Here is a 25,142-nt window from a genome sequence, read left to right on the forward strand (position 1 = left end):
CCTTCGTAGAAACCTGCCACATTTCAGTTTACATAGCTTGTGGATAAAGGTGTTAAGTCTCTGGTTATGTTCTCTCCGGGTGATGTGGGAAGTTCAGGACATGATCAGACATGGACTCTTGCCTTTTAGGCTGCATTACTTTCACGCATTTTTTAAGCATGTTCACTAATTAAAACCGGTCTTCTATTTATTTAGATCTATAAGAAATGCAGTTCTGTATATTTCCTGGAGCAAGGAATCTTCATAACCTTCTTAGAATTTCTTTGTATTTTGTTCACCAGTATATGTGCGTTGGGGATATTCCCCTTTTTGTACTTACTGGTTTTATCTTTTTCCAAGCAAAAAGGACAAAAATCTTTAAGCAAAAAACTTTCTTCAACAATTGCATAAGTAGTCTTTATAGTCATACATGGCACATCCTGCATTACACTGAACATACAAATATGTATAACTCATTTGAATAGACTGGTTTGGCAGATTTCACACCATGGTTTCCCCTTATCATTATTTGGAACCCTCCAGGAGGTGCTAGAGTTCAAAAGTTGTTTGTTTTAATTCTAAATTAATGGGTAGAAGAACTTTTGAATAAGAATAAAGCCTTCAGGTCAGCACAACAGGCGGCAGATTCTTTTACTATCCAATAAAACACTTGACATTGAAATGTGTGTTAATCTGTCACCTTGTTTTTGCTATTGCATCTGAGAGCAGCATAAAATAGGGGCAGAGTCCCTGATTCCAGCAATATATCACTTATTGAGCTGTTTTCTGCAGTCTTGCTATTTTCCCTGGGTCCACTGACAAGTCTCTCTATGGCAGCTCCTGATATCTGGCATTAGCTGCCGCGCTAACGCCACTTCGACAGTGCTGCAGCCAATCAGTGAGCCCAGCAGCTCAGCCCATATAAACAGAACACCCCTTCAACATTCCAATACCAGACATCTGGACTAGGAGAGGAGACTTTATCTTTGGACCCGGGGAAGATCAATACAGCCCGGGTTATTGTTGAACAAATTGCATCTGTTGCAGAACATTGACTTAGAATAAAGACATTGTCACCTTTAAGACGGGTGGGGAATATTTTTTTTCTGCCACAGGCTATTTTTAGATTTACACCACCCTTTGGGGGCCGTACAAATTGTGCGCTAACTCCGCCCACAAAGTGCATCCTGATGCTGGCACTGGTGTCGAGAGGTAGTAATCTTTCATTACACGCGCCTCAGCATTCAGTAGTGAACACTGCGTGCACATGCTCACAGGGCAAGAAGAATTTAATAGGTTGATGGTCGGCAAAATACAGCAGCCGGCCGAATCTGCCCGGGGGCCTCATAAAAGGTCATCGAGGTCCGTAAATAGTCCGCGGACCTGAAGTTCCCCACCCTTGTTCTAAGAAATAGATTGAAGTCCTATGCTCCACGAATTGAAACCCATTTTTTGTGTGAGAACGTAGAATTCATCATTGTAAGTCAAACTGAGATCATGAGTTAATAGCTGGAAAACCAGTTTTTGGCAATTACTTTGGTCACTGTTTCTGTAAACAATGTGCATGTATCTGGATTGATATTCCGCTAAGACTACAGACAGTAGGCACTTGGAGCAGAATAACATTACATTTTTCTCACCCTTTGACAAATCAGGAAAACTATTTTCTTAAGGGGGTTCTCTGAGAAATGTAATAATACAAATAAAGTACATTTAAATATTACAGATTTTACTGAATACCTTTTTTATTTAGTAAAAATGATACAAAATATATAAATAAAGAGATTATTATACAAAAATGTAATCTCTATATAGTATACTGTCAGGATTAAACATATTCCAGCTGCCATGTATAGCAATTTCCTAGCTGCCATGTAATAGGTCATCTGCTCTAGACAGGTCGGATGAGAGCAGTGTCCTATCGGGCATCCTGAATGCACCCTCCTCTGCTCTCTGAACCTTACAGGACACCAAGGAAGTCTGAGGGGACTAAGGCAGAAGATAACCTTTGTTTAGTTGATTGAGATTGAACATTTATCTCAGTCAGCCTGACAGGTTTAGAAGAGAGGGCAGGACTGCATGGAGCTGCTGGAATAAACAATACATCGATTTTTACTCCGAACACTCTCGATACTAAAAGAATTCTGTGAAATGTACAGATGTTGTCCACTACTTGGACAACTTCTTCTCATGCCCCATATTTGTCCACGTTAAAATAATAAAACTTCCACTCTCATCCCGTGCTGGCCCCGTTTCAGCAGTGTCGGCACATGTGGTCCCGGACCATTTGTGCGGTGTTGTAACACGTGACCCTGAAGCCCAATCATCGTTGGCATCACTGTCCCCACCTCCTGTCGAATTAAACATGAAGAGGAAGTCCGAGACCAGCTGCAGCCTGGACTTCTGATTGGGCTCCAGGGTCACGTGTGACAACACCAACAAAGAACCCCGGGGAGAGCGAATGCCAACAGCATGGGTGGTAAGTATAAGCTTTATTATTTTATGGGGGCCGAACAGTTTGATCTAGTAGGGGTTGTCCACTAACTACTAGGGAATCTGTCACCACATTTGACTTACCTAAACTAATAATATGGACCTATAGGCTTTAGAATGCTTAAAATGTTCCTACCTGTGTATATCATATAAGATGCCTTGGTGCTGAGAAATGATCATTTATCACTTTCTATAAATGACCTCTTCCAGGCTCTGAGGAGGATGTCGCCTGGATGGTAACTCTGCCTCCAGAGAGTATTTTACATGAAGAGGGAGTTACCAGTGAGAGAAGTAACTGATGTCCAGGCTGGCTGAAGACAGTTTGTATAGTTCCAGCAGCTCTATTCTGTCAGGTTCAGAACAGAGGAATGTTTGCTCACACGCTGCCCTCACCCGACCGATGTCTCGAGCAGATGTCTTTAGGCAACGTGTCCTAGACTTGTCAGCTGGGACACTGCTACAGATGGTAGCAGGCATATCCCTTAATGACAGCCAATACGTCTTTTAACTGACCTGAGATATGAGAGAATATCCTCCCCATACAGGTGACAATCCCGCAGCTGCCGGCTGTCCACTATAGCTGACAACTTGCTGTATCAGCCACGATCAGTGTTTGCACCGTCCAAATCTGTTTAACCCCTTAGATGCTGCTGTCAATAGTGACTACATCATTATAAATGGTTAACGGAGTGTGGGGGCTTCCTCTTTATCCCCACCGGTACCCTGATATCATCATTGTATGGTCCTGATGTTTGCCATGGCAATTCATGACCAAATAGCAGCCTTGGAGTCTGACGGCTGTTGTAACCTGTTCAGAAGTTAGAGGCATTTAGGTGGTAAAAATACACTATTTTTCATTTCTGTCATTCCACTTTGCATTAATTCCTGTAAAGCACCTGGAGGGTTAATAAACTACCTGACAGCAGTTTTCAATATGTCAGGGGGTGCTGTTCTTATAAATGGTATCACTTTTGAGGGTTCACCAATATATGGGACCACTAAACGCACTTTAAACATGGATAGGAATTAATTTTGTAAATTTCCTTGAAAAAATGAAAAATGACTGCTACATTTTTAAACCTCCTAAAATGCGAACAAAATAAAATAACATTTTACAAATGGTGCTGACGTAAAGCAGGTATGAGGGAAATGTTATTTATTAATGTTTTGCTGTGGTCTGGATCAAAGGGATAATCATTCAAAGTTTGAAAATTGCTAATTTTTTATCATTTTTCTCAAATTACTGATATTTTTTTTATAAATAAACACAAAACATATCGAGATAAATTTACCATTATCATAAACTATAATGTGTCACGAAAAAACTGTCTCAATATCACTGGGATTTGTTGAAGTATTCCAGAGTTATTAACACTTAAAGTGACACTGGCCAGATTTAAAAAAATTTGGCTCCATCTCTAAGGGGTTAAAATGCTGAGTGCACTAAGCAAAGCTTACCTTCTTGCTAAATAAAAGCAGTAAAATGTATAACTTTATTACATTTCTCGAGAACCACTTTAATGCAGATGTGAACCAACTTTATCGGCGGCTTCAGTAAACGTCTCTGTAAATCTTTTTGCAGTGAAGCCTGTAACTGATTTTTGGGAGGCTTTGGTCTGTACACTTGAATCTTTTACCCCTTATGTCATGGCTTACTAGCATCTGTTACTCATTCCATACGGAGCCACGTCCATTTGTGTGACTCATTCTTGTATTTCTTCTGGTTTAGGCTTCATTGCAAACCTCACCTTACAGAGGGAGTTCTTCCCAAGTGAAGAAGATGAGACAGGAGCAGCCAAAGCATTAATGCGTCTACAAGACACCTACAGACTTGATCCAGATGTCATAGCAAGAGGAATACTGCCAGGTTTGTGCTACAAATTGGTTCTCGGGTGACACAGCGCTGAATGTTACTGACATTAGTGGCTAAATCTTTCCAAAACATGGAATTCCCCCTATTAACTCCGTTTTTGACTTTCTCAAGGGATCTTCCATCCTTAAGCCACTATTATGCAGGTTGCATTTCTAAAACATTAACAAGATTTTACAGTATAAATCTACAGAGCAAAAATAGTATTAGCTCTAACAATATAATAGTACATAAATCCCACGTACACTGAGCACATGTAGCACCATTCAATGGCCACCACTGACTTATGCACTGTAAAATACTGGCCATTGAGTACACCACTGCACCTGGCTAAAGTGCCAGAATAAATGGTCAGAATAGTACCTGGCTATCCATTATCAGGGTAAGACGTGCAGTCACCATATACTTTGGTATACTACATACAATGCCTTCCTGTCTCTATATCTGTGGCCTTTTATTTGTTTGATCACAGTGGCACAGGATGCATTTGCCTTTCCATCCATGTGTGACCATGTACCTCTGGCATAATACTGGTCTGTTGCTATTACTGCTAGGTAGCCTACCTCTCATTGCATGGTGCAACTCCTACTTATGGATTGTAACTTTTGTTAAAGCCACATAAAAACATTGTTTTAATGTGTTTGAATTGTAAATTGATTAAACTTACTGATTTCCGTTAATGATAACTGTCCTGATGTCCTGAGTTCTACACCTGTGTCCATTTTTCTGGATTCATTCTGACAAAAAAAGGAACACCTCCTGCTTTTCTATATAGCTCCGTAAGTAGAGACATGCTGGAAAAGACGGTTTTATTCAATAGCTATGGCAGCCCCCCTTTGTATTGCCTGTGGACAGACAGAGACAAATGGAGTGGCTTAGGTAGTGCTGGTCAGATAGCCAGCCTCCTTCATTCAGGTCACTGGTCACACCCTTTTGCATTGGAACAAATTTAGATGTGAAGCAAAGGGACGCTGAATTTTAATTAACTTGTATTTCAAACCCATTGAAACAACCTTTTTTGTTGCCGGAAGCCCTTTTAAATTTAAAAACCATAATGAAGTTTTGATACAAAAATAACTCCTTTCGGTGCATATACCCTGGAGAGGCATATGGATGCTTCCCTAATGCCTGATGACAAGACATGTCCTTGTGTCCTTTATGAACCAGAGAGAAAGGGAGACATGGCACTCAGCAGACATACTTGTAGAAGAGTGGGTCCTAACTTTTGGGGCCCATGGTACCCTCACCTGTCAGGTCTTTGGATAACCTCTTTCCAGCAACACTCTCCTGTCAAACAGAACTTCATTATGTCATTGAATCATAAAATGTTAGAGTTGGAAGGAACCTCAAGGGTCATCGTGTCCAACCCCCTGCTCAATGTAGGCCACACTAAACCACCTCAGATGGATGTCTGTCCAGCCTCTGTTTGAAAACTTCCATTGACAAAGAACTCTTCACCTCTCGTGGTAGCCTGTTCCACTCTTTGATCACCCTCCCTGTCAACAAGTTTTTATCTAATCTGTAACTTCTCCTTTTCAGTTTTATTTGATTGCTTCTCGTGTTTCCATGTGCAAATGAGAATAATGAAGATCCCGCTACACTGTGACATCCCTTCAGATATTTGTAGACCCCTATTAAGTCTCCTCTTAGCCTTCTTTTTTGCAGGCTAAACATTCCCAGATCCTTTAATCGTTCCTCGTAGGACATAATTTGCAGCCCGCTCACCATCCTGGTAGCTCTTCTCTGAACTTGCTCCAGTTTTTCAATGTCTTTTGTTTTAACTGTGGTGCCCAGAACTGGACACAGTATTCCAGATAAGGCCTGACCAAGGAAAATAGATGGGGATTATTACTTCATGTGATCTAGATGCTATGCTTCTCTTAATAACCCTAGAACTGTGTTTGCCTTTTTTGCTGCTGCATCACACTGTTGATTCATGTGCAGTCTGTGATCTATTAGTACACCCAAATATTTTTCACACGTGCTGTTGCTTCTATTCCTCCCATTATATAAATGTAATTTTAGTTTTTCCTGCCTAGATGTAGAATTTTGCATTTCTCCGTTAAATACCATTGTGTAAGGCTACGTTCACATTAGCGTTGCGCGCCGGTGCGTCGGTGACGCAACGGCGACGCAACGCGCGACGCACCAAAAACGCGCGCAAAAACGCTGCGTTTTGCGACGCGTGCGTCGTTTTTTGACGAAAATCGGACGCACGAAAAATGCAACTTGTTGCATTTTCGTGCGTCCGACGCTAGCGTCGAAAACGACGCACATGTCGAAAAACGCTAACAAAAAAACGCACGTGTCCCCTATGTTAAACATAGGGGCGCGTCGCCGCTGCATTGCCGACGCAACAGCGACGCACATTAGCGTAACGCTAATGTGAACGTAGCCTTAGTCGTTTCCCATTGTTCAAGCTTATCTAGATCCGTCTGAATCCTTTCTCAGTCTTCTCTAGTTTTAGCTGTCCCTCCTAGATTTGCATAGTTTGCAGATTTGTTTAGTTTACTTCCAGTTCCCTTATCTAGATTATATATAAAAATGTTGAACAATACTGGGGCCAAGACTAAGGGTACCGTCACACTATACCATTTCGATCGCTACGACGGTACGATTCGTGACGTTCCAGCGATATCGTTACGATATCGCTGTGTCTGACACGCAGCAGCGATCAGGGATCCTGCTGAGAATCGTACGTCGTAGCAGATCGTTTAGAACTTTGTTTCATCGCTGGATCTCCCGCTGTCATCGCTAGATCGGTGTGTGTGTGACACCGATCTAGCGATCTAGCGATGCGATCCAGCGATGCGTTCGCTTGTAACCAGGGTAAATATCGGGTTACTAAGCGCAGGGCCGCGCTTAGTTACCCGATGTTTACCCTGGTTACAAGCGTAAAACTAAAAAAAAAAAAACAGCACATACTTACATTCTGGTGTCCGTCAGGTCCCTTGCCGTCTGCTTCCCGCACTGTGACTGCCGGCCGTAAAGTGAAAGCAGAGCACAGCGGCTGTGCTTTCACTTTCACTTTACGGCCGGCAGTCACAATGCGGGAAGCAGAGACGGCAAGGGACCTGACGGACACCAGAATGTAAGTATGTGCTGTTTGTTTTTTTTTAGTTTTACGCTTGTAACCAGGGTAAACATCGGGTTACTAAGCGCGGTCCTGCGCTTAGTTACCCGATGTTTACCCTGGTTACCCAGGGACCTCGGCATCGTTGGTCGCTGGAGAGCTGTCTGTGTGACAGCTCCCCAGCGACCACACTACGATTTACCTACGATCACGGCCAGGTCATATCGCTGGTCGTGATCATAGGTAAATTGTATAGTGTGACGGTACCCTAAACCTTGTGGTACGCCACTTGAAACACTTTTTCAATTGGATGTGCAACTATTTATTACCACTCTTTTTGAGTATGATCACTGAGCCAGTTATGAATCCACCTAACCATAGCCTTGTCAATCCCATACTTGGTCAATTTTTCAATAAGGATAGTATGAGATACGTTATCAAATGCTTTGCTGAAGTCAAGATATACTAAATCTACCCCATTTCCCTGATCCACCCAATCAGTGATTCCATCATAGAAGGAAATTCCATTAGTCTGGCATTCCATGTTTGCTACAAACCCATGCTGGCTCTGGTTAAATACTATATGCTTATCCAAATACTAGCATACATGCTGTTAAATAATTTGTTCAAATATCTTTCCTGGTATAGAAGTAAGGCTCATAGGCCTGTAATTTCCTGGCCCCCATCCTCTTTCCTTTTTTGCAGATGGGGACAACATTTGCTCTTCTGGGACTTCTACTTTTTTCAAGGCTTTTTCAAAGATTCTGGCTAGTGGTTCTACAATTTCCAAGAGATTTAAATTAATTTCAATTAGCGAAGTATTCCCTCACCATCTTTCTGTGTATAGATAGTGTGAATTCTTTTGTTCCTTCGGTAGCACCGTGAAGATCAGTTGATGATGCATTTGGTTTCTTAGAAAACACAGATGCAAAATAGGAATTTAAACGTTCGGCCTTCTCAACATCATTTTTGACCACTTCAACCTTTTCATCATGGCTGTAGTATTGGTTTATAAGTAATACAATTTCTTATTATAGAGAAGCCAAAAAGCATGGGCTGTCATGGGAGACATGCCGAATTACAGTAACTTCTTACTTATTATTAACAGGCAACCAGTTCCTCACAGATGTTATGGCACAGTGATATCGGAGCCAATTAGAGAGAAATCATTAAAATAGAAATAAGGAAAGTAAGAAATACAAGTTTTAATTGTAGGTACACTCTTAACTTATTAATCATGCATATATTTGGTGAGTATTTTCAGTGCAAAAATTAATCATATGCCTGTTTATGGACATATAGCAAGACATAGCCTAAAGGTGGTCCCACTCCCAAGAAACATGTATTAATTTTGTCAAAGTATGTAAGTTGTAATTTTAAAAAGTTGAAAATCTTTCAAAGAAATAGCTAAAAAACAGCCAACAAAATAAGTACCATAACCAAATTAGGTAGAAATGTAAAGTACTAGTGCAAAATACCTCTATAGTAACGTGTGGTAATGAAGATGGCAGACATTGCCAGAGTGTACTGATTATAATTATATAATGACTTTAAAATGAAAATAAGGTAAAGTAATGTGGAATACTATTGCAAAAGACTTCTATATTAACCTTACTAAATACACTGAAGAAAAGATGGGGAAAAGTTCTCCTCCCCATAAAAAGAAGGGGAGATAAAGGCATATAGGACACCCTTACTTGATAATGGTGTAGACCCACATGTGCCAGGCCATAACGCGTGTTTCGCCCAGTGGGGTTGAAACAGTTCTTATTTATGCCTCAAAATGAATTATTAGGGGTTTTCTAGGTTAAAATATTGATAATTATTTGAATGTGCTTGAACAATGGAGTTTGAGAAGCTATGGGTCATCTACAAGTGTCACAGGGTGTTTGTGCTACTGATGGTGGAGGTCCCTTCCCTTGAACTCTATAGATTACACATCTTGTGGAACTCTCTACCAGTTGATGATGTAAAGATTAATTCACTACAAAAGTACAGGAATGGCCTGGAAAAATATAATTTGCCAGGTTATGGGTGCTAGATTCTGTGATGGGACGTTGATCTAGTGAATCTGGCAATCTGGCATCTGCCTTATGTGGTTTTTACCTTCCTCTGGGTGGACATTTTTGGTTGTAGGTTGATCTGGATGGACTTGTGTCTAAGGCCCCTTTTGCACATCAGTTTTTGCCATCAGTCGCAATCTGTTGAATTTTGAAAAAATAGACTTGTATTAGAATTTTTGTCTCATATACTTGTATTAGCGACGGATTGCAACGGATGGCCTCACGTTTCATCCGTCGTTCGCCGCATCTGTAGAAAATTGTTTGTCTGGCGGCCGGAGACAACGGACAAAGTAACGTTTTTTGTGTACATCGAAAAAACGGACAGCGACGGATCCGTCGTTTGCTCAAATGGAAGCCTATGGCGCCTGCTCTGTCAAATGGCGGAATCCGGCAACGAATTCCGTTTTTTTTTTAACGGAGCATGCTCCAATTTATTTAGGATCCAATTTGCCAGATCCGCAATTGGATCCGTTGAAAAAACGAATCCGTCGCATCAGTTTTTCACAATCTGCGACGGATCCGTCGAGCCAACGGATTGTGACTGACGGCAAAAAGCTGATGTGTGAAAGGGGCCTAACTTCAACATTAAAAACTCTGAAATCATTAGTGTTTAAAAGATGTAATATAATCGGAATAGTACTAAATTCTAATGAGATGCATATACTCATGTCTAACCATTTTTCTGTGGAGGCGTTTGTTAATTTTTCACATATTTGAATATTATTGTAAACTGGATGATCCCACAGTTGCTGGCTCTTTTTTAATGAATTTCTGCTTTTTATGTTTTAGGTAGTAAATATGTCTCATCCTTATCTGTGGATGACTGCTTTGGAATGGGGAAAATTGCCTACAATGATGGCGACTATTACCATACAGTCCTGTGGATGCAGGAAGCTTTGAAGCTACTGGATGAGGGAGAAGAGTCCACCACACCTAAAGTGGACGTTCTCGACTATCTCAGCTACACTGTTTTCCAGCTAGGAGACCTCCATAGGGCAGTCGAGCTCACAAGACGACTGCTAGCGCTAGGTGAGGCCACACTCTTCAGTAGTATTCAGTTTTATCCAGTGGAGCTCAGTGCACATGGATGTGTCGTTAATTTAAGATGGCAGTGAAATTAATTGCAATTAAATTATTCAAATGAAAGACAATACGCTTAAACTCTATGGTGTCCTGAAGGTATCATTCATTTCACATTGGGCAGCATGGGGGCTAAGTGGTTAGCACTGTTGTTTTCTCATAATTTTCTTTCTTAAACCTAGAGAAGTAAAATAAGACTTGTCTTATATACTGATATTAGCTGTCAATATTTGTAATACCTGTTCGATTCCATCTCTCTCTATTTTTCAGTCGATGTGAGGTCATGGTTTTTCAATAAGGAAGTATAATTTTTACTGGTACCACCAGGATACATACAACTTTAGTGACTGTGTGACCGAAAAGCAGCAATTTTGTGATTTTAAGCATTTTTCTATATAGCTTCCATTGTGTGCAATAAATGTTGCTTTGCGGTATTAGGGTCATGTGCTCAAATCTTATGAAGGACAACATCTGCAAGAAGTTTGTATGTTCTCCCTGGGTTTCCTCCAGGTTCACTGTTTCCTCCCACACTCCAAAGACCATACTGATAGGGAATCTAGATTGTGAGTCTCAATGGGGACAGCGATGATAGTGATGATGATGTCTGTAAAGCACTGTGCTAATTAATGGTGATATATAAGCAACCATATGACCTAAACATTTACTTCACTTCTGTCCAAGAAGACTACATTCTGAGGAGTTCCAGGATACAATATAAAGTATATTTGTTAAAAATTAAATATAGGTCAGACATTGAAGTATGTGAGGCACTGATATTTTTCACGATAATTCTGAATTTCTTTACAGTTGTCCTAAGGAATTTTACTGGCCAATCATTTGCCTGTACAGCTTTAGCCAATTATCTATATTTAACGGTTGCCTTAAAGGGGTTGTACTGGCTTGGACCAGAAGTGTACAGTTACTGTATGTGGGGTGCATGTGGTCATGATTTCCTGGTATTGCCCCTGCGAGTGGATGGTCTCATGACTATGTTTGCAATTTGCATACTTGCCTACTAGACAAGTTTAGCTTCTTTCCATACAAGTGACTTGAGAGTTTAGTTGGAATGTGAGTCTTCATATGCAAATCGGATACATTCAGTCCCATGACCGAGCACTCCTATAATAACAGGGGATTGTGACAGCATATGGTACAAACTTTTATCCCGAGCCTGTATAGCCCCTTTAATAGTTGCATGTTATGCTGTTGAAGTAGATAGACCCTGGACCATCTGCTGCCTTCTTACTGCTTTGCTTACTAGTTATAATGGCTCTCTTAATTTTGTTACCATTGAACATTCTGCAAGGTAAATCTAGACGGCTTAAATATAAGGTAATTACAAGGTTATACGTAAAATATAAATACCAGAACCAACGTAGTTATTTCTGAACTGTGTCTCTCTATGTATTATACTGACTTTGTTCTTGTGTCTCCATAGATTCCAGCCATGATCGAGCTGGAGCAAATCTGAGATATTTTGAGCGACTTCTGGAGAAACAGACAACGGAAGTGAAGGTTAACAAGACTACAGAGAAGGAAACTTCCACCCCAAGTTCTGGTATCTACACCAGACCCTTAGACTACCTGCCTGAGCGGGACACTTACGAAGCCCTGTGCCGTGGGGAAGGAGTGAAAATGGTACCAGTACCTTGAAGTGTTAGTTATGAAATGGTTGTCTCCTACATCAGCCCCTTGCCCTAGCAAGCTATCAGAATCAGGACTTATTAATTAATTTCTAATCTTAATTTTTATTTAAACTAAAATAATAAAAATATCTATCTATCTATATTTTACACACTAAAAATTAACCTTATTTTATTACCATGGTTGCTTGGATACTGTCAGGGTTGCTCAAGAGGAGCTTAGCAGTAAGATTAGGGATTGCTCACTGATCACCTCTTCTCTGGTGTAATGGGGTTAATGATCCTATTAGAATATTGTCCGTGAGCTTTTGTTATGGCTGTATAAGCACAATCAGATGGGTAAAGTACAAACCAGGAACCAGGAGAGACAAACACCTGAACCCAACAGGACCCTTTTCAGACTATGAAAGTCAATAATCTGTCCCTGATTTGTCCCTGCCTGACTGCAGAAGTTGTCACCTTCAATATACCCATTGAAGCCCCCACTCAACTTCCACTTACCCTGAATGTCCTTAGCTGCACCCTGTGTATAAGCAATTTGCAACATTAAAACAATAATAGCTAGTAAGTGAAATACAGAAACAATCTGAGGAAAAGGCACAGGCTATGAAAGTGTTCACACAGACACACAGAAAAGACAGAAGAAAATAAGAACCACTACACAACAAACGGAATACGTGGAAAAACCTCCCACACCTCAAATGAAAAAGTACAGAAAAGGGTACTGGGGAAAAAGACACACAAACAAACAGTATGAAAAGCAACAGAGAATAGCCAGGTAAGCTAATCCCAAGCTGAGGAGCTGGATCTCCAAACACCATCTGTCCTGAAATATAGCCAGCAAAGATGCAGGTGTAAGGTGAGTATACATAGCCCCTCGCAATATGTGATAGGGTAGAACCAAATGGGGAAGTGAGAGACATGTGAATAGAAGCAAAGGAAGGAAAAGGCAGAAGAACCATCAGCATTGGACAGAAACCAAAATGGCTGTGGCTCGGCATAAAGGGAAACTGACCACGCAGCAGAAGGGTTCGAATCCCGAAACTGAGGCATTACACTTGTTGGTAGATTTTTGCAGTCAGTTAAAATTCTAATAATTGACTATATAAAAAATAATAATAATAATAAAATAACCCCTAAATAAATACTGCCAAGGAGGGCACGCCTATGCATGGTTATACAGGGCTAACCCTCATTGCCTTTGCAGTGACCTCTTCTTTAGCCTTGTCAGTATGAGACATAGGCACAGTGAGTACACCCTCTATTTGTGTTATCTGGACGTTCCGTACATTGAGGAAGCTTGAACTGACCTGATTTATCTTGCAATGATTAGATGCTGTGCCACACAGACTAATAAGTGCCACTGAAAGGATTTTACTTTTACTCTTTAACTGTAAGTCTGAAATATTTTTGGTATGTAATGAATGAAATAGCTGTTGGAGGCCTTCCTCACATGTGATGTAAATCACAGGTCACAGTAGCTGATGTGTGGCAGGTGCCCACTCTATACAGCTGCTGTGATCGTACCTGTTACAGTAGTTTACCCCCTTAGTTTTACACCCCATTAGCCAACCATAGTGCGATCACAGAGTGCCAGTGCGTTGTCGTGTTAATACTGACTCAGGACAGTACACAGAAGTATTGCACTATATTAAACCATTGATCAAGTGATCACATGCTCAAGTACCCTAGTGGTCCATAGAAAAACCCACAAATTGAAATCCAAACATATACTCCTCTTTTACCATTCATAGGGTAAAATACCATAAACCAAAAAACGAAACCTAACTGGACATTCAGAAGAGTTGAAACTATTGAAATGATCATGATATTTATCACTCATGGTAGAAACTGCATAAAAAAAGGAAATCTGTCATGCACTACACCGGTCTTGACTAATCGGGGTTATAGTATGTGCCATTTGTTAAACTGTGAAATGGGCTTAAACAGTACGTAGTTTGTCATATTTTATAATTTTATGCCTTTTTTGCCACTGATTTTTTACTTCAGTTTGCATTAAATGAGCCTTGTGATTTTTAACTAAACTATTCTTGCATATTTTTACATGTGGTCTGATTTTCAGACTCCTAGAAGAATGAAGAGACTGTTTTGTCGGTATCATGATGGATTCCGGAATCCTCTTCTGATTTTGAGACCCATTAAGGAAGAAGATGAGTGGGATAGTCCGCGCATTGTGCGTTACTTGGATGTTTTGTCCAATGACGAAATCGAGAAAATTAAAGAGCTGGCTAAGCCAAAAGTAAGGTCATTTTGTGTTTTCTTGCTCGACAAAACATTATGCATATATAAATAACCTATCAAAAGGGCAGCAAAGGGCAAGTGACGGGTTCAAAAACTAAATGCAGAAAATAGGTAAAAAATGTTAAAATTATCCCAACAATTTTTCTCTTAATGTACTTTTTTTTTTCTTTGAGCATATTTAAAGCTGATAAATATTTACAATCTTCTCTGTGTGTCTCAAGAGCTCACCATGCCCTCCATCTCCTCCCCATCCTTACTTGTATCTGGCTCTAACACAACTGTCAGCGGCAGTCTGCCGGCTTTGCTCAATCTGCAGTGGGACTAAAGATTAAGCCTTAACCCATTGGTGGGCCTTAGATGCCCAACAGCCAAAGGTGGAACTTATCTCCAGGGGATTAAAGGGGTTGTCCCCTACTTGGGTTATGATTACCTTTAGCATGTTATCAATATCAAATTAGTGGGGTCTGAACAGCACGGCTTCATACACTATGTAGTAGCTGTTCTCAGATACTGTGGTTCATTCAACTGAATACAGTTGATCGGTGGGGCGTGACAGCTGTCAGACCCCAATGATCTGATATTGATGACTGATCCTCATGAAAGTCCATAAATAACAAAATGGTGCCCAACACCTTTAACCATTTTTTATTTTTTGTAGGATATGTAAAAGTAGAAACGCTTCATGTTTTGATATGATGAGAACAGCTATACTTCTTGTTTAAAGGCTTATTCACATCTGTCTTTCACGGATAAGATGGGAGCAGCCGCTTCTCGGTCCAAGGCACCAGAGGCAGTATTACACCTGGATCTGGAAATACAAGCCAGAGCTGCATTCACAAGTCTTCAGACTCTTTGTGATCAAACCATTCTTGCTGGCTCAGTGTCTTTGCCCTGCTTGAGCCTCTTTTACTGTGTAATGTACAGTACAATAGTATGATGTAGGTAAGGCGAAATTCACATCACGTGTTTAGCCACAAATAGTCGATGGGAAATCCATCCGAAGTCCTGAAACATGGGATTCAGGCATTCATACTGGATGGACAATTGCAGTGAATGAAGCATATGGGGTCACTTTACCAAAAAGGTGCAAACTGCCAAAGAAGATAAAAGAGACCACAAAGTGACTCCGTCTTCTTCAACAAACTCAATAGTTGCTTTGTCACATAACATACACCATTTTTCATGTCATCAGATTGAAGTCCTTATGGAGCCATGGATGTGAAGCTAAAACATTTGAACTCGACCTAAGGGTGTGTGCACACGTTGCAGATTTCCTGCAGAACTGCAGCTTTTTTTTCCGCGCAGAAACGCAGATCTGCAAGTGACTTACAGTACAATGTAAATCAATGGCAAAAAAAATGCTGTGCTGATGGTGCGGAGAAATCTGCACGAAAAATGCAGCAGATTCAAAAAACGGACCATGTCAATTCTTTGTGCAGATCTGCTGCGTTTCTGCACCCATTCCATAATAGATATCTGCAGGGGTAAAAAAAAGAAGAAGAAATCTGCACAAAAATCTGAAACGTGTGCACATACCAAAAAAAGCGCATATTCTAACCTGCGATTTCTGCCAAGAAATACAGAATCTGCACAGAAAATTCCACAGTCAAATCTGCAACATGTGCACATAGCCTAAGGCTATGTGCACATGTTGCGGATTAGCCTTAGGAATTTCTGGTGCGGATTCTGCCTCTCTTGGCAGAAAACGCAGCTGTGGATTTTGTGCGGATCCCCAGCGTTTTTTTGCGGATTTGCTGCGTTTTACCCCTGCGGATTTCTATAATGGAATGGGTACAAAAACGCTGCAGATCCGCAAGTGACATGCTACTTCTTTTAACCCCTTTACCCCCAAGGGTGGTTTGCACGTTAATGACCGGGCCAATTTTTACAATTCTGACCACTGTCCCTTTATGAGGTTATAACTCTGGAACGCTTCAATGGATCCTGGTGATTCTGACATTGTTTTCTCGTGACATATTGTACTTCATGACAATGGTAAAAATTATTTGATATAACCTGCGTTTATTTGTGAAAAAAACGGAAATTTGGCGAAAATTATGAAAATTTCGCAATTTTCCAACTTTGAATTTTTATGCAATTAAATCACAGAGATATGTCACACAAAATACTTAATAAGTAACATTTCCCACATGTCTACTTTACATCAGCACAATTTTGGAACCAAAATTTTTTTTTGTTAGGGAGTTATAAGGGTTAAAAGTTGACCAGCAATTTCTCATTTCTACAACACCATTTTATTTTAGGGACCACATCTCATTTGAAGTCATTTTGAGGGGTCTATATGATAGAAAATACCCAAGTGTGACACCATTCTAAAAACTACACCCCTCAAGGTGCTCAAAACCATATTCAAGAAGTTTATTAACCCTTCTGGTGCTTCACAGGAATTTTTTGAATGTTTAAATAAAAATGAACATTTAACTTTTTTTCACAAAAAATGTAATTCAGCTCCAATTTGTTTTATTTTACCAAGGGTAACAGGAGAAAATGGACCCCAAACATTGTTGTACAATTTGTCCTGAGTATGCCAATACCCCACATGTGGGGGTAAACCACTGTTTGGGCGCATGGCAGAGCTCGGAAGCGAAGGAGTGCCATTTGACTTTTCAATGCAAAATTGACTGGAATTGAGATGGGACGCCATGTTTCGTTTGGAGAGCCCCTGATGTGGCTAAACATTGAAACCCCCCACAAGTGACACCATTTTGGAAAGTAGACCCCCTAAGGAACTTATCTAGAGGTGTGGTGAGCACTTTGACCCAACAAGTGCTTCACAGAAGTTTATAATGTAGAACCGTAAAAATAAAAAATCATATTTTTTCACAAAAATTATCTTTTTGCCCCCAATTTTTTATTTTCCCAAGGGTAAGAGAAGAAATTGGACCCCAAAAGTTGTTGTACAATTTGTCCTGAGTACGCGGATACCCCATATGTGGGGGTAAACCACTGTTTGGGTGGATGGGAGAGCTCGGAAGGGAAGGAGCGCCGTTTGACTTTTCAAAGCAAAATTGACAGGAATTGAGATGGGACGCCATGTTGCGTTTGAAGAGCCACTGATGTGCCTAAACATTGAAACCCCCCACAAATGACACCATTTTGGAAAGTAGACCCCCTAAGGAACTTATCTAGAGGTGTGGTGAGCACTTTGACCCACCAAGTGCTTCACAGAAGTTTATAATGCAGAGCCGTAAAAATAAAACAAAATTTTTTTCCCACAAAAATTATTTTTTTAGCCCCCAGTTTTGTATTTTCCTGAGGGTAACAGGAGAAATTGGACCCCAAAATTTGTTGCCCAATTTGTCCTGAGTGCGATGATACACCATATGTGGGGGGAACCACTGTTTGGGCACATGGGAGGGCTCAGAAGGGAAGGAGTGCCATTTGAATGCAGACTTAGATGGAATGGTCTGCAGGTGTCACATTGCGTTTGCAGAGCCCCTAATGTACCTAAACAGTAGAAACCCCCCACATGTGACACCATTTTGGAAAGTAGACCCCCTTAGGAACTTATCTAGATGTGTGCTGAGCGCTTTGACCCACCAAGGGCTTCACAGAAGTTTATAATGGAGAGCCGTAAAAATAAAACAAAAATTTTTTCCCACAAAAATTATTTTTTAGCCCCCAGTTTTGTATTTTCCCGAGGGTAAAAGGAGAAATTCGACCCCACAATTTGTTGTCCAATTTGTCCTGAGTGCGCTGATACCCCATATGTGGGGGGGAACCACTGTTTGGGCGCATGGGAGGGCTCGGAAGGGAAGGAGCTCCATTTGGAATGAGGACTTAGATGGAATGGTCTGCAGGTGTCACATTGCATTTGCAGAGCCCCTAATGTACCTAAACAGTAGAAACCTCCCACAAGTGACACCATTTTGGAAACTAGACCCCCTAAGGAACTCATCTAGATGTGTTGTGATAGCTTTGAACCCCCAAGTGTTTCACTACAGTTTGTAACGCAGAGCCGTGAAAATTAAAAAAAAAAATCTTTCCCCCCAAAATTATTTTTTAGCCCCCAGTTTTGTATTTTCCCGAGGGTAAGAGGAGAAATTCGACCCCAAAAGTTGTTGTCCAATTTGTCCTGAGTACGCTGATACCCCGTATGTTGGGGGAAACCAACGTTTGAGCGCATGGCAGAGCTCGGAAGGGAAGGAGCGCCATTTGGAATGCAGACTTAGATGGAATGGTCTGCAGACGTCACATTGCGTTTGCAGAACCCCTAATGTACCTAAACAGTAGAAACCCCCCACAAGTGACCCCATATTGGAAACTAGACCCCCCAGGGAACTAATCTAGATGTGTTGTGAGAACTTTGAACCCCCAAGTGTTTCACTACAGTTTATAACGCAGAGCCGTGAAAATAAAAAATCTTTTTTTTTCCCACAAAAAATATGTTTTAGCCCCGAGTTTTGTATTTTCCCAAGGGTAGCAGGAGAAATTGGACCCCAAAAGTTGTTGTCCTATTTGTCCTGAGTACGCTGATACCCCATATGTTGGGGTAAACCCCTGTTTGGGCACACGGGAGAGCTCGGAAGGGAAGAAGCACTGTTTTACTTTTTCAACGCAGAATTGGCTGGAATTGAGATCGGACGCCATGTCGCGTTTGGAGAGCCCCTGATGTGCCTAAACAGTGGAAACCCCCCAATTATAACTGAAACCCTAATCCAAACACATCCCTAACCCTAATCCCAACAGTAACCCTAACCACACCTCTAACCCTGACACACCCCTAACCCTAATCCCAACCCTATTCCCAACCGTAAATGTAATCTAAACCCTAACTGTAACTTTAGCCCCAACCCAAACTGTAGCCCTAGCCCTAACCCTAGCCCTAACCCTAGCCCTAACCCTAACCCTAGCCCTAACCCTAGCCCTAACCCTAACCCTAGCCCTAGCCCTAACCCTAGCCCTAGCCCTAGCCCTAACCCTAGCCCTAACCCTAGCCCTAACCCTAGCCCTAACTCTAACCCTAGCCCTAATGGGAAAATGGAAATAAATACATTTTTTTAATTTTTCCCTAACTAAGGGGGTGATGAAGGGGGGTTTGATTTACTTTTATAGCGGGTTTTTTAGCGGATTTTTATGATTGGCAGCCGTCACACACTGAAAGACGCTTTTTATTGCAAAAAATATTTTTTGCGTTACCACATTTTGAGAGCTATAATTTTTCTATATTCTGGTCCACAGAGTCATGTGAGGTCTTGGTTTTTGCGGGACGAGTTGATGTTTTTATTGGTAACATTTTCGGGCACGTGACATTTTTTGATCGCTTTTTATTCCGATTTTTGTGAGGCAGAATGACCAAAAACCAGCTATTCATGAATTTCTTTTGGGGGAGGCGTTTATACCGTTCCGCGTTTGGTAAAATTGATGAAGCAGTTTTATTCTTCGGGTCAGTACGATTACAGCGATACCTCATTTATATCTTTTTTTTATGTTTTGGCGCTTTTATACGATAAAAACTATTTTATAGAAAAAATAATTATTTTTGCATCGCTTTATTCTCAGGACTATAACTTTTTTATTTTTTTGCTGATGATGCTGTATGGCGGCTCGTTTTTTGCGGGACAAGATGACGTTTTTAGCGGTACCATGGTTAGTTATATCTGTCTTTTTGATCGCGTGTTATTCCACTTTTTGTTCGGCGGTATGATAATAAAGCGTTGTTTTTTGCCTCGTTTTTTTTTTTTTTTTTCTTACGGTGTTTACTGAAGGGGTTAACTAGTGGGCCAGTTTTATAGGTCGGGCCGTTACGGACGCGGCGATACTAAATATGTGTACTTTTATTGTTTTTTTTTTTTATTTAGATAAAGAAATGTATTTATGGGAATAATTTTTTTTTTTTTTTTTCATTATTTTGGAATATTTTTTTTTATTTTTTTTACACATTTGAAATTTTTTTTTTTTACTTTTTTACTTTGTCCCAGGGGGGGACATCACAGATCAGTGATCTGACAGTTTGCACAGCACTCTGTCAGATCACTGATCTGATAGGAGTGCAGGCTGCTTCACAGTGCCTGCTCTGAGCAGGCTCTGTGAAGCCACCTCCCTCCCTGCAGGACCCGGATCCGCGGCCATCTTGGATCCGGGGCTGGAGGGAGCAGGGAGGGAGGTGAGACCCTCGCAGCAACGCGATCACATCGCGTTGCTGCGGGGGGCTCAGGGAAGCCCGCAGGGAGCCCCCTCCCTGCGCGGTGCTTCCCTGTACCGCCGGCACATCGCGATCATCTTTGATCGCGGTGTGCCGGGGGTTAATGTGCCGGGGGCGGTCCGTGACCGCTCCTGGCACATAGTGCCGGATGTCAGCTGCGATAAACAGCTGACACCCGGCCGCGATCGGCGGCGCTCCCCCCGTGAGCGCTGCCGATCGCATATGACGTACTATTGCGTCCTTGGGAAGTAAAGCCCACCCCACATGGACGCAATAGTACGTCTAATGGCAGAAAGGGGTTAAACCGCAGCGGATTTTTCGCAAACTGTGCACAGCTTTTTTTTTCTCATTGATTTACATTGTACTGTAAATCAATTGCGGATCTGCAGCGTTTCTGCACCTCAAAAAACGCTGCGGATCCGCAGAGAATCCGCAACGTGTGCACATACCCTTTAACTGTCGAGAGCAATCTGTCACAGTCCTTTCATAATTATCATTTACTGTGTGACCCATATGGTTTTTTTTTTGTGTTTTTTTTAAATCATGGTGCCATGGATGACAGACATCCAAGAAATGGTGTTTGTCAAATCATCCATTGGATGAATTTGAATGATTTTTTTTTTCATCTTTTTTTTCATCTTCAACTTACATCATACATCTCTGGATATTTCAGTTGTTGATAAAAGTTATAGACAGAATACCTACAAAGATACCTATAAAGGTACAAGCTAAAATAGCCAGTGCTGTAGGAGCTATGGCCCTTTAATGTACATACAGTTAAACAGGGAGCAAATATCACATAAACCTTCCCATAATGATGGTAATGCACAGTACAGTTACCCACCAAAGAAAATGCGTGCGTTTTGGCCCCTTATGTATTGCTCCTTATACTCATATAGGTGTTTTACAAGTTATAGATAGATACAGGACCTCTGTGATTTTATCCAACTGGACCATGGCCTTGTGATGGATTGCCCACCGAAAATCTGCAGCAAATTGCAATACAATGATAATAAATGGACTCTCATACGTAGCAAGCAGCAGATGTTTTAAATATAAATGTTGTAAATGTTGCACGTGTGCCAAAATCTGCAAAATGTTTGTGTAACAGAGAATTAGCGCAATGTATTTAAAAAGTCATCCATCCAGGGTCATCCTTGTTTCCTCATTGTCTAGATTTTATTATTCTGGTACACAGCGTAGGAGAATAACTTTACATTTAGAGTATAGTATAGAGACGGAGGAGGCCGATCGGTCCTGTCCAATTTCCCTTCAGTTTTTAGAAGCAGCTTTTGCTGTGTGTACGTGGAAAGCACAAGTCTTTCATTTACAGATTATGAAAATTAAAAGCCAAAAAAAGCAGATGGAAGAAAGACTCTCAATATGGAAAGAATCAAAATAAAATATTGGAGGCGCTGATCTAACTTTACCCAAACTGAATTCCATATTTTATTTGGCAGAAATGTTTTGGCGTCTTGAAGCTCATCACAAGGTACTAGAATGGTTCCACATGCCGTTAGCTGATGTACAGCTAATGACTGTGGTAGTAGTCCTTTTCTGCTCATTCACCTTACTTTTTACTTTGTTACATTTCTGGCAGAAATCATGCAGTATCAGAATAACCGTTAGACCATTGATGTCCATCTGGCCCTCCAGGGCAAGAAAAATCACAATAGACCAAAGTCCAGCTCACCATGGTTAACATCCTTGAAGACTCAGAGCACGGAACCGCTGTGTCAAGGCGTGGAGAAATCAAGAAAATGATGAGGAATCCAGCTCAACGAGATAGTGAAAAACACTTTTCTTTATTCACTTAAAAAAAGTGTTCAGTGGAGGATAAAAACATCAGCAATTACAGAGAATAAAATGCGATATCAACGCGTTTCTGGTGACCAAGCACCCTTAGTCATGATATCCAATGTGTGGCTTGTCTTGCATTTTTATGCCGAGATCCGGTGCAATGATTAATTAACATAATTGCTACGTAAGGTGAAAGCACAAGAAAGTGAATACAAATTGAAAGTTAAAAACAAGTACCTTACTTTGGCTAGATGGAAATACAATATGAACAATATGTTGTTCACAATGTTAAATAATTTTGGATTATATATCCTATTACAAAAGATAGCAGCAAAGATATCCCAAATATGCGAAATTTCATTTGATGTCATTGTTTTATGAACATGAGAAAATTCCCCATAATTATTAGCACATAGAAACAACAGCGAAAATATTATATATATATAATATTAATTTCATTTAATATCAATGTTTTATGAACATGAAAAAAATCACCATAATTGTTAGCGCATAAAATATAGTAGCAAATTTAGCGCTGTCAGTCAATTTATAAATCATAATCCAAAGAAAAAAGGGGTGAAATACTGTTGAAAGATTCTCCTTAATTTCTTTGAAGATTCATGATACTGACTGCTGTTGTGGCTCAAGATATATGTTGAGCAATAAGTGGCTCCTATAGCCTACTGTGTACTCTCCATCCCAGTCAGGGGGTGCCATTGAAGAGATTAGTGTGAATCCCATCTCTGGGATATCCTGTCAAATTGCCATAAATGTGTATACCCCTCTAATGTCTGAAGATGATGGTTTACATAAGTGACGATAACAATTCTGTAATCTGTTCAGCTAAAATATTGCTGGTCTGACCAGCTGTTTCAGCGCAGTTATCGTATGGGGCCAACTAAATCTGTAGAAGTTCTGTGGAGCTGGGGCCGAGCTCTACATATAAACGGGTAAAGCAGTATTTCTTCTCCACATCTGCCTTTTTTGGAGTTCAAAATTCTGAACTTGCCAAACATCCCCAGTATATGTTTATTCACCATGACTACTGACTGACGGGATGAAAACTAATTCCACACTATTCAGATGATCCGACCCAAGCGATTTGGCAACAAAAATTGTATAACTAAATAACAGAGTGCCAGACTGAGGGCAAAAGAACTAGTATTATTGTGCGGAAAACTTGGTAGTACTTGAGCACTTTTCGGGATCCGGTTTTATGCCGGTGGTTGGGACTGTATACCTGAGGACACTTTGTGGTAGTGGTGCAGCCACATGTGGTTACATATCATGTGATTGGTTCAAAAAGGGGATTTTTTATATATATCTATTTTACCTTGGCAGAAAAAAATTGAAAGCAGATGAGACGTATTAAATGTATGATAGATTAACACTTGTTCAATAATAGGAAATGAAAAGTCAAGCTAAACCTTTTATTTTCTCATTTCTGCTTTTTGCTTATTCACAAATCTTTCATAAGCTGGAAAATAGAGTATACTGGGGTCATCGGTCCAAGTTTGAGTAGTCAATTGACGTTCTACTTGGAGAAGGAAAGATTGACTCATGTTGGTCATCTATGTAAGATCTAAACAATAGTCTTTATTTTGTACTTTTACTAAACGTCTGCTTATTATATGCGAAAGCCCTTTTAAATGCTTCAGCTCAGTTACCAATTCTTATACCAAAATTTCAGTGTACATATCCACAGGACCTTTCCACTACTGAGATTTTGCAAGTAAATCTGCAGTGGTAAATACCGTTGTGAATGTTGTACTGTAAAAAGGTGCAGTTTGGGTGCACATTTCGCTTTTTACTGCTACTGTAACACAATCAATGGAAAATCTGCTACACGTTCACACAGTGAGAAATACCCTTATCATTCTATTTGAGGGAGAGGAGGAAATATCTGCAGTTAATCCTATCCCAACTGAAGTCTGGCCAGCTGGTTCTTTTCAGAGCGAGCTTATCACAGTACTTTACCATTGTACCGAAAGTCTTTTTCCATAGGATCTACTGCCAAGTAGATCGGCATAAAAGTCCTAATGTATAAATTTGCATAGGTCAGACTGTTCTTGTTGTTGCCAAAAAAATGTATTTTCTTATTATACCCAGCAACAGAATAAGTATGCAATTCTGTACAAACTTTTAAGGCAGACGCGCAAAAAGTGCTGCAAACAAAAAATGCTTTAAAAAAAATAAAATATTTAATTTATCAATTAATAAAATGCAAAGTGAATAAGCAAAAGAGAAATCCAAAGCAATATTTGGCGTGATTGCCCTTTGCCTTCAAAATGGCATGAATTCTTCTAGTTACACTTGCACACCGTTTTTGAAGGAACATCTTGAAGAACTAACCACAGATCTTCTGCAGATGTAGCGCTTGCTGTCTCTATGCAATCCCTGACAGACTCGATGTTGAGGTCAGGGCTCTTTGGGGGCCATATCATTTCAGGACTTCTTGTTTTTCTTTAGCTTGTCTTTAGTTTCTAATGATATTTTCTTTGTTTGGAGTTGTCCTCCTGCAGAGATAATTTGAAGCCAATTGGATGCCTCCCTGATGGTTTTGCGTGATGGATAAGTATCTGCCTGTATTACTCAGCACTGAAAACACTAAGAAATTGGCAGGATTGAGGACCATAGATGCAATGGTTGTCTAAGGAAACTTGGTGCCGCAGATGAGACACCTCATGCATCACTTCGAAATCTGAAGTTGTCC

General features: G+C 40.6%; 1 protein-coding gene across 4 annotated transcripts in view; it reads left to right on the forward strand.

Annotated features, from left to right (window-relative positions):
• P4HA2 (prolyl 4-hydroxylase subunit alpha 2) overlaps positions 1-25,142 on the forward strand; it is a 147,430-nt gene that overhangs the window by 83,053 nt on the left and 39,235 nt on the right. For all 4 annotated transcript variants that reach the window (XM_069763941.1, XM_069763943.1, XM_069763942.1 and 1 more), the window contains exons 5-8: positions 4,202-4,339; positions 10,268-10,507; positions 11,997-12,196; positions 14,285-14,461. In XM_069763941.1, the coding sequence (XP_069620042.1) occupies positions 4,202-4,339; positions 10,268-10,507; positions 11,997-12,196; positions 14,285-14,461 (755 nt within the window). The remainder of the gene's footprint in view (positions 1-4,201; positions 4,340-10,267; positions 10,508-11,996; positions 12,197-14,284; positions 14,462-25,142) is intronic.

The sequence above is a fragment of the Ranitomeya imitator genome, chromosome 4, assembly GCF_032444005.1.
Source record: "Ranitomeya imitator isolate aRanImi1 chromosome 4, aRanImi1.pri, whole genome shotgun sequence".
NCBI classification, from domain to species: Eukaryota; Metazoa; Chordata; class Amphibia; order Anura; family Dendrobatidae; genus Ranitomeya; species Ranitomeya imitator.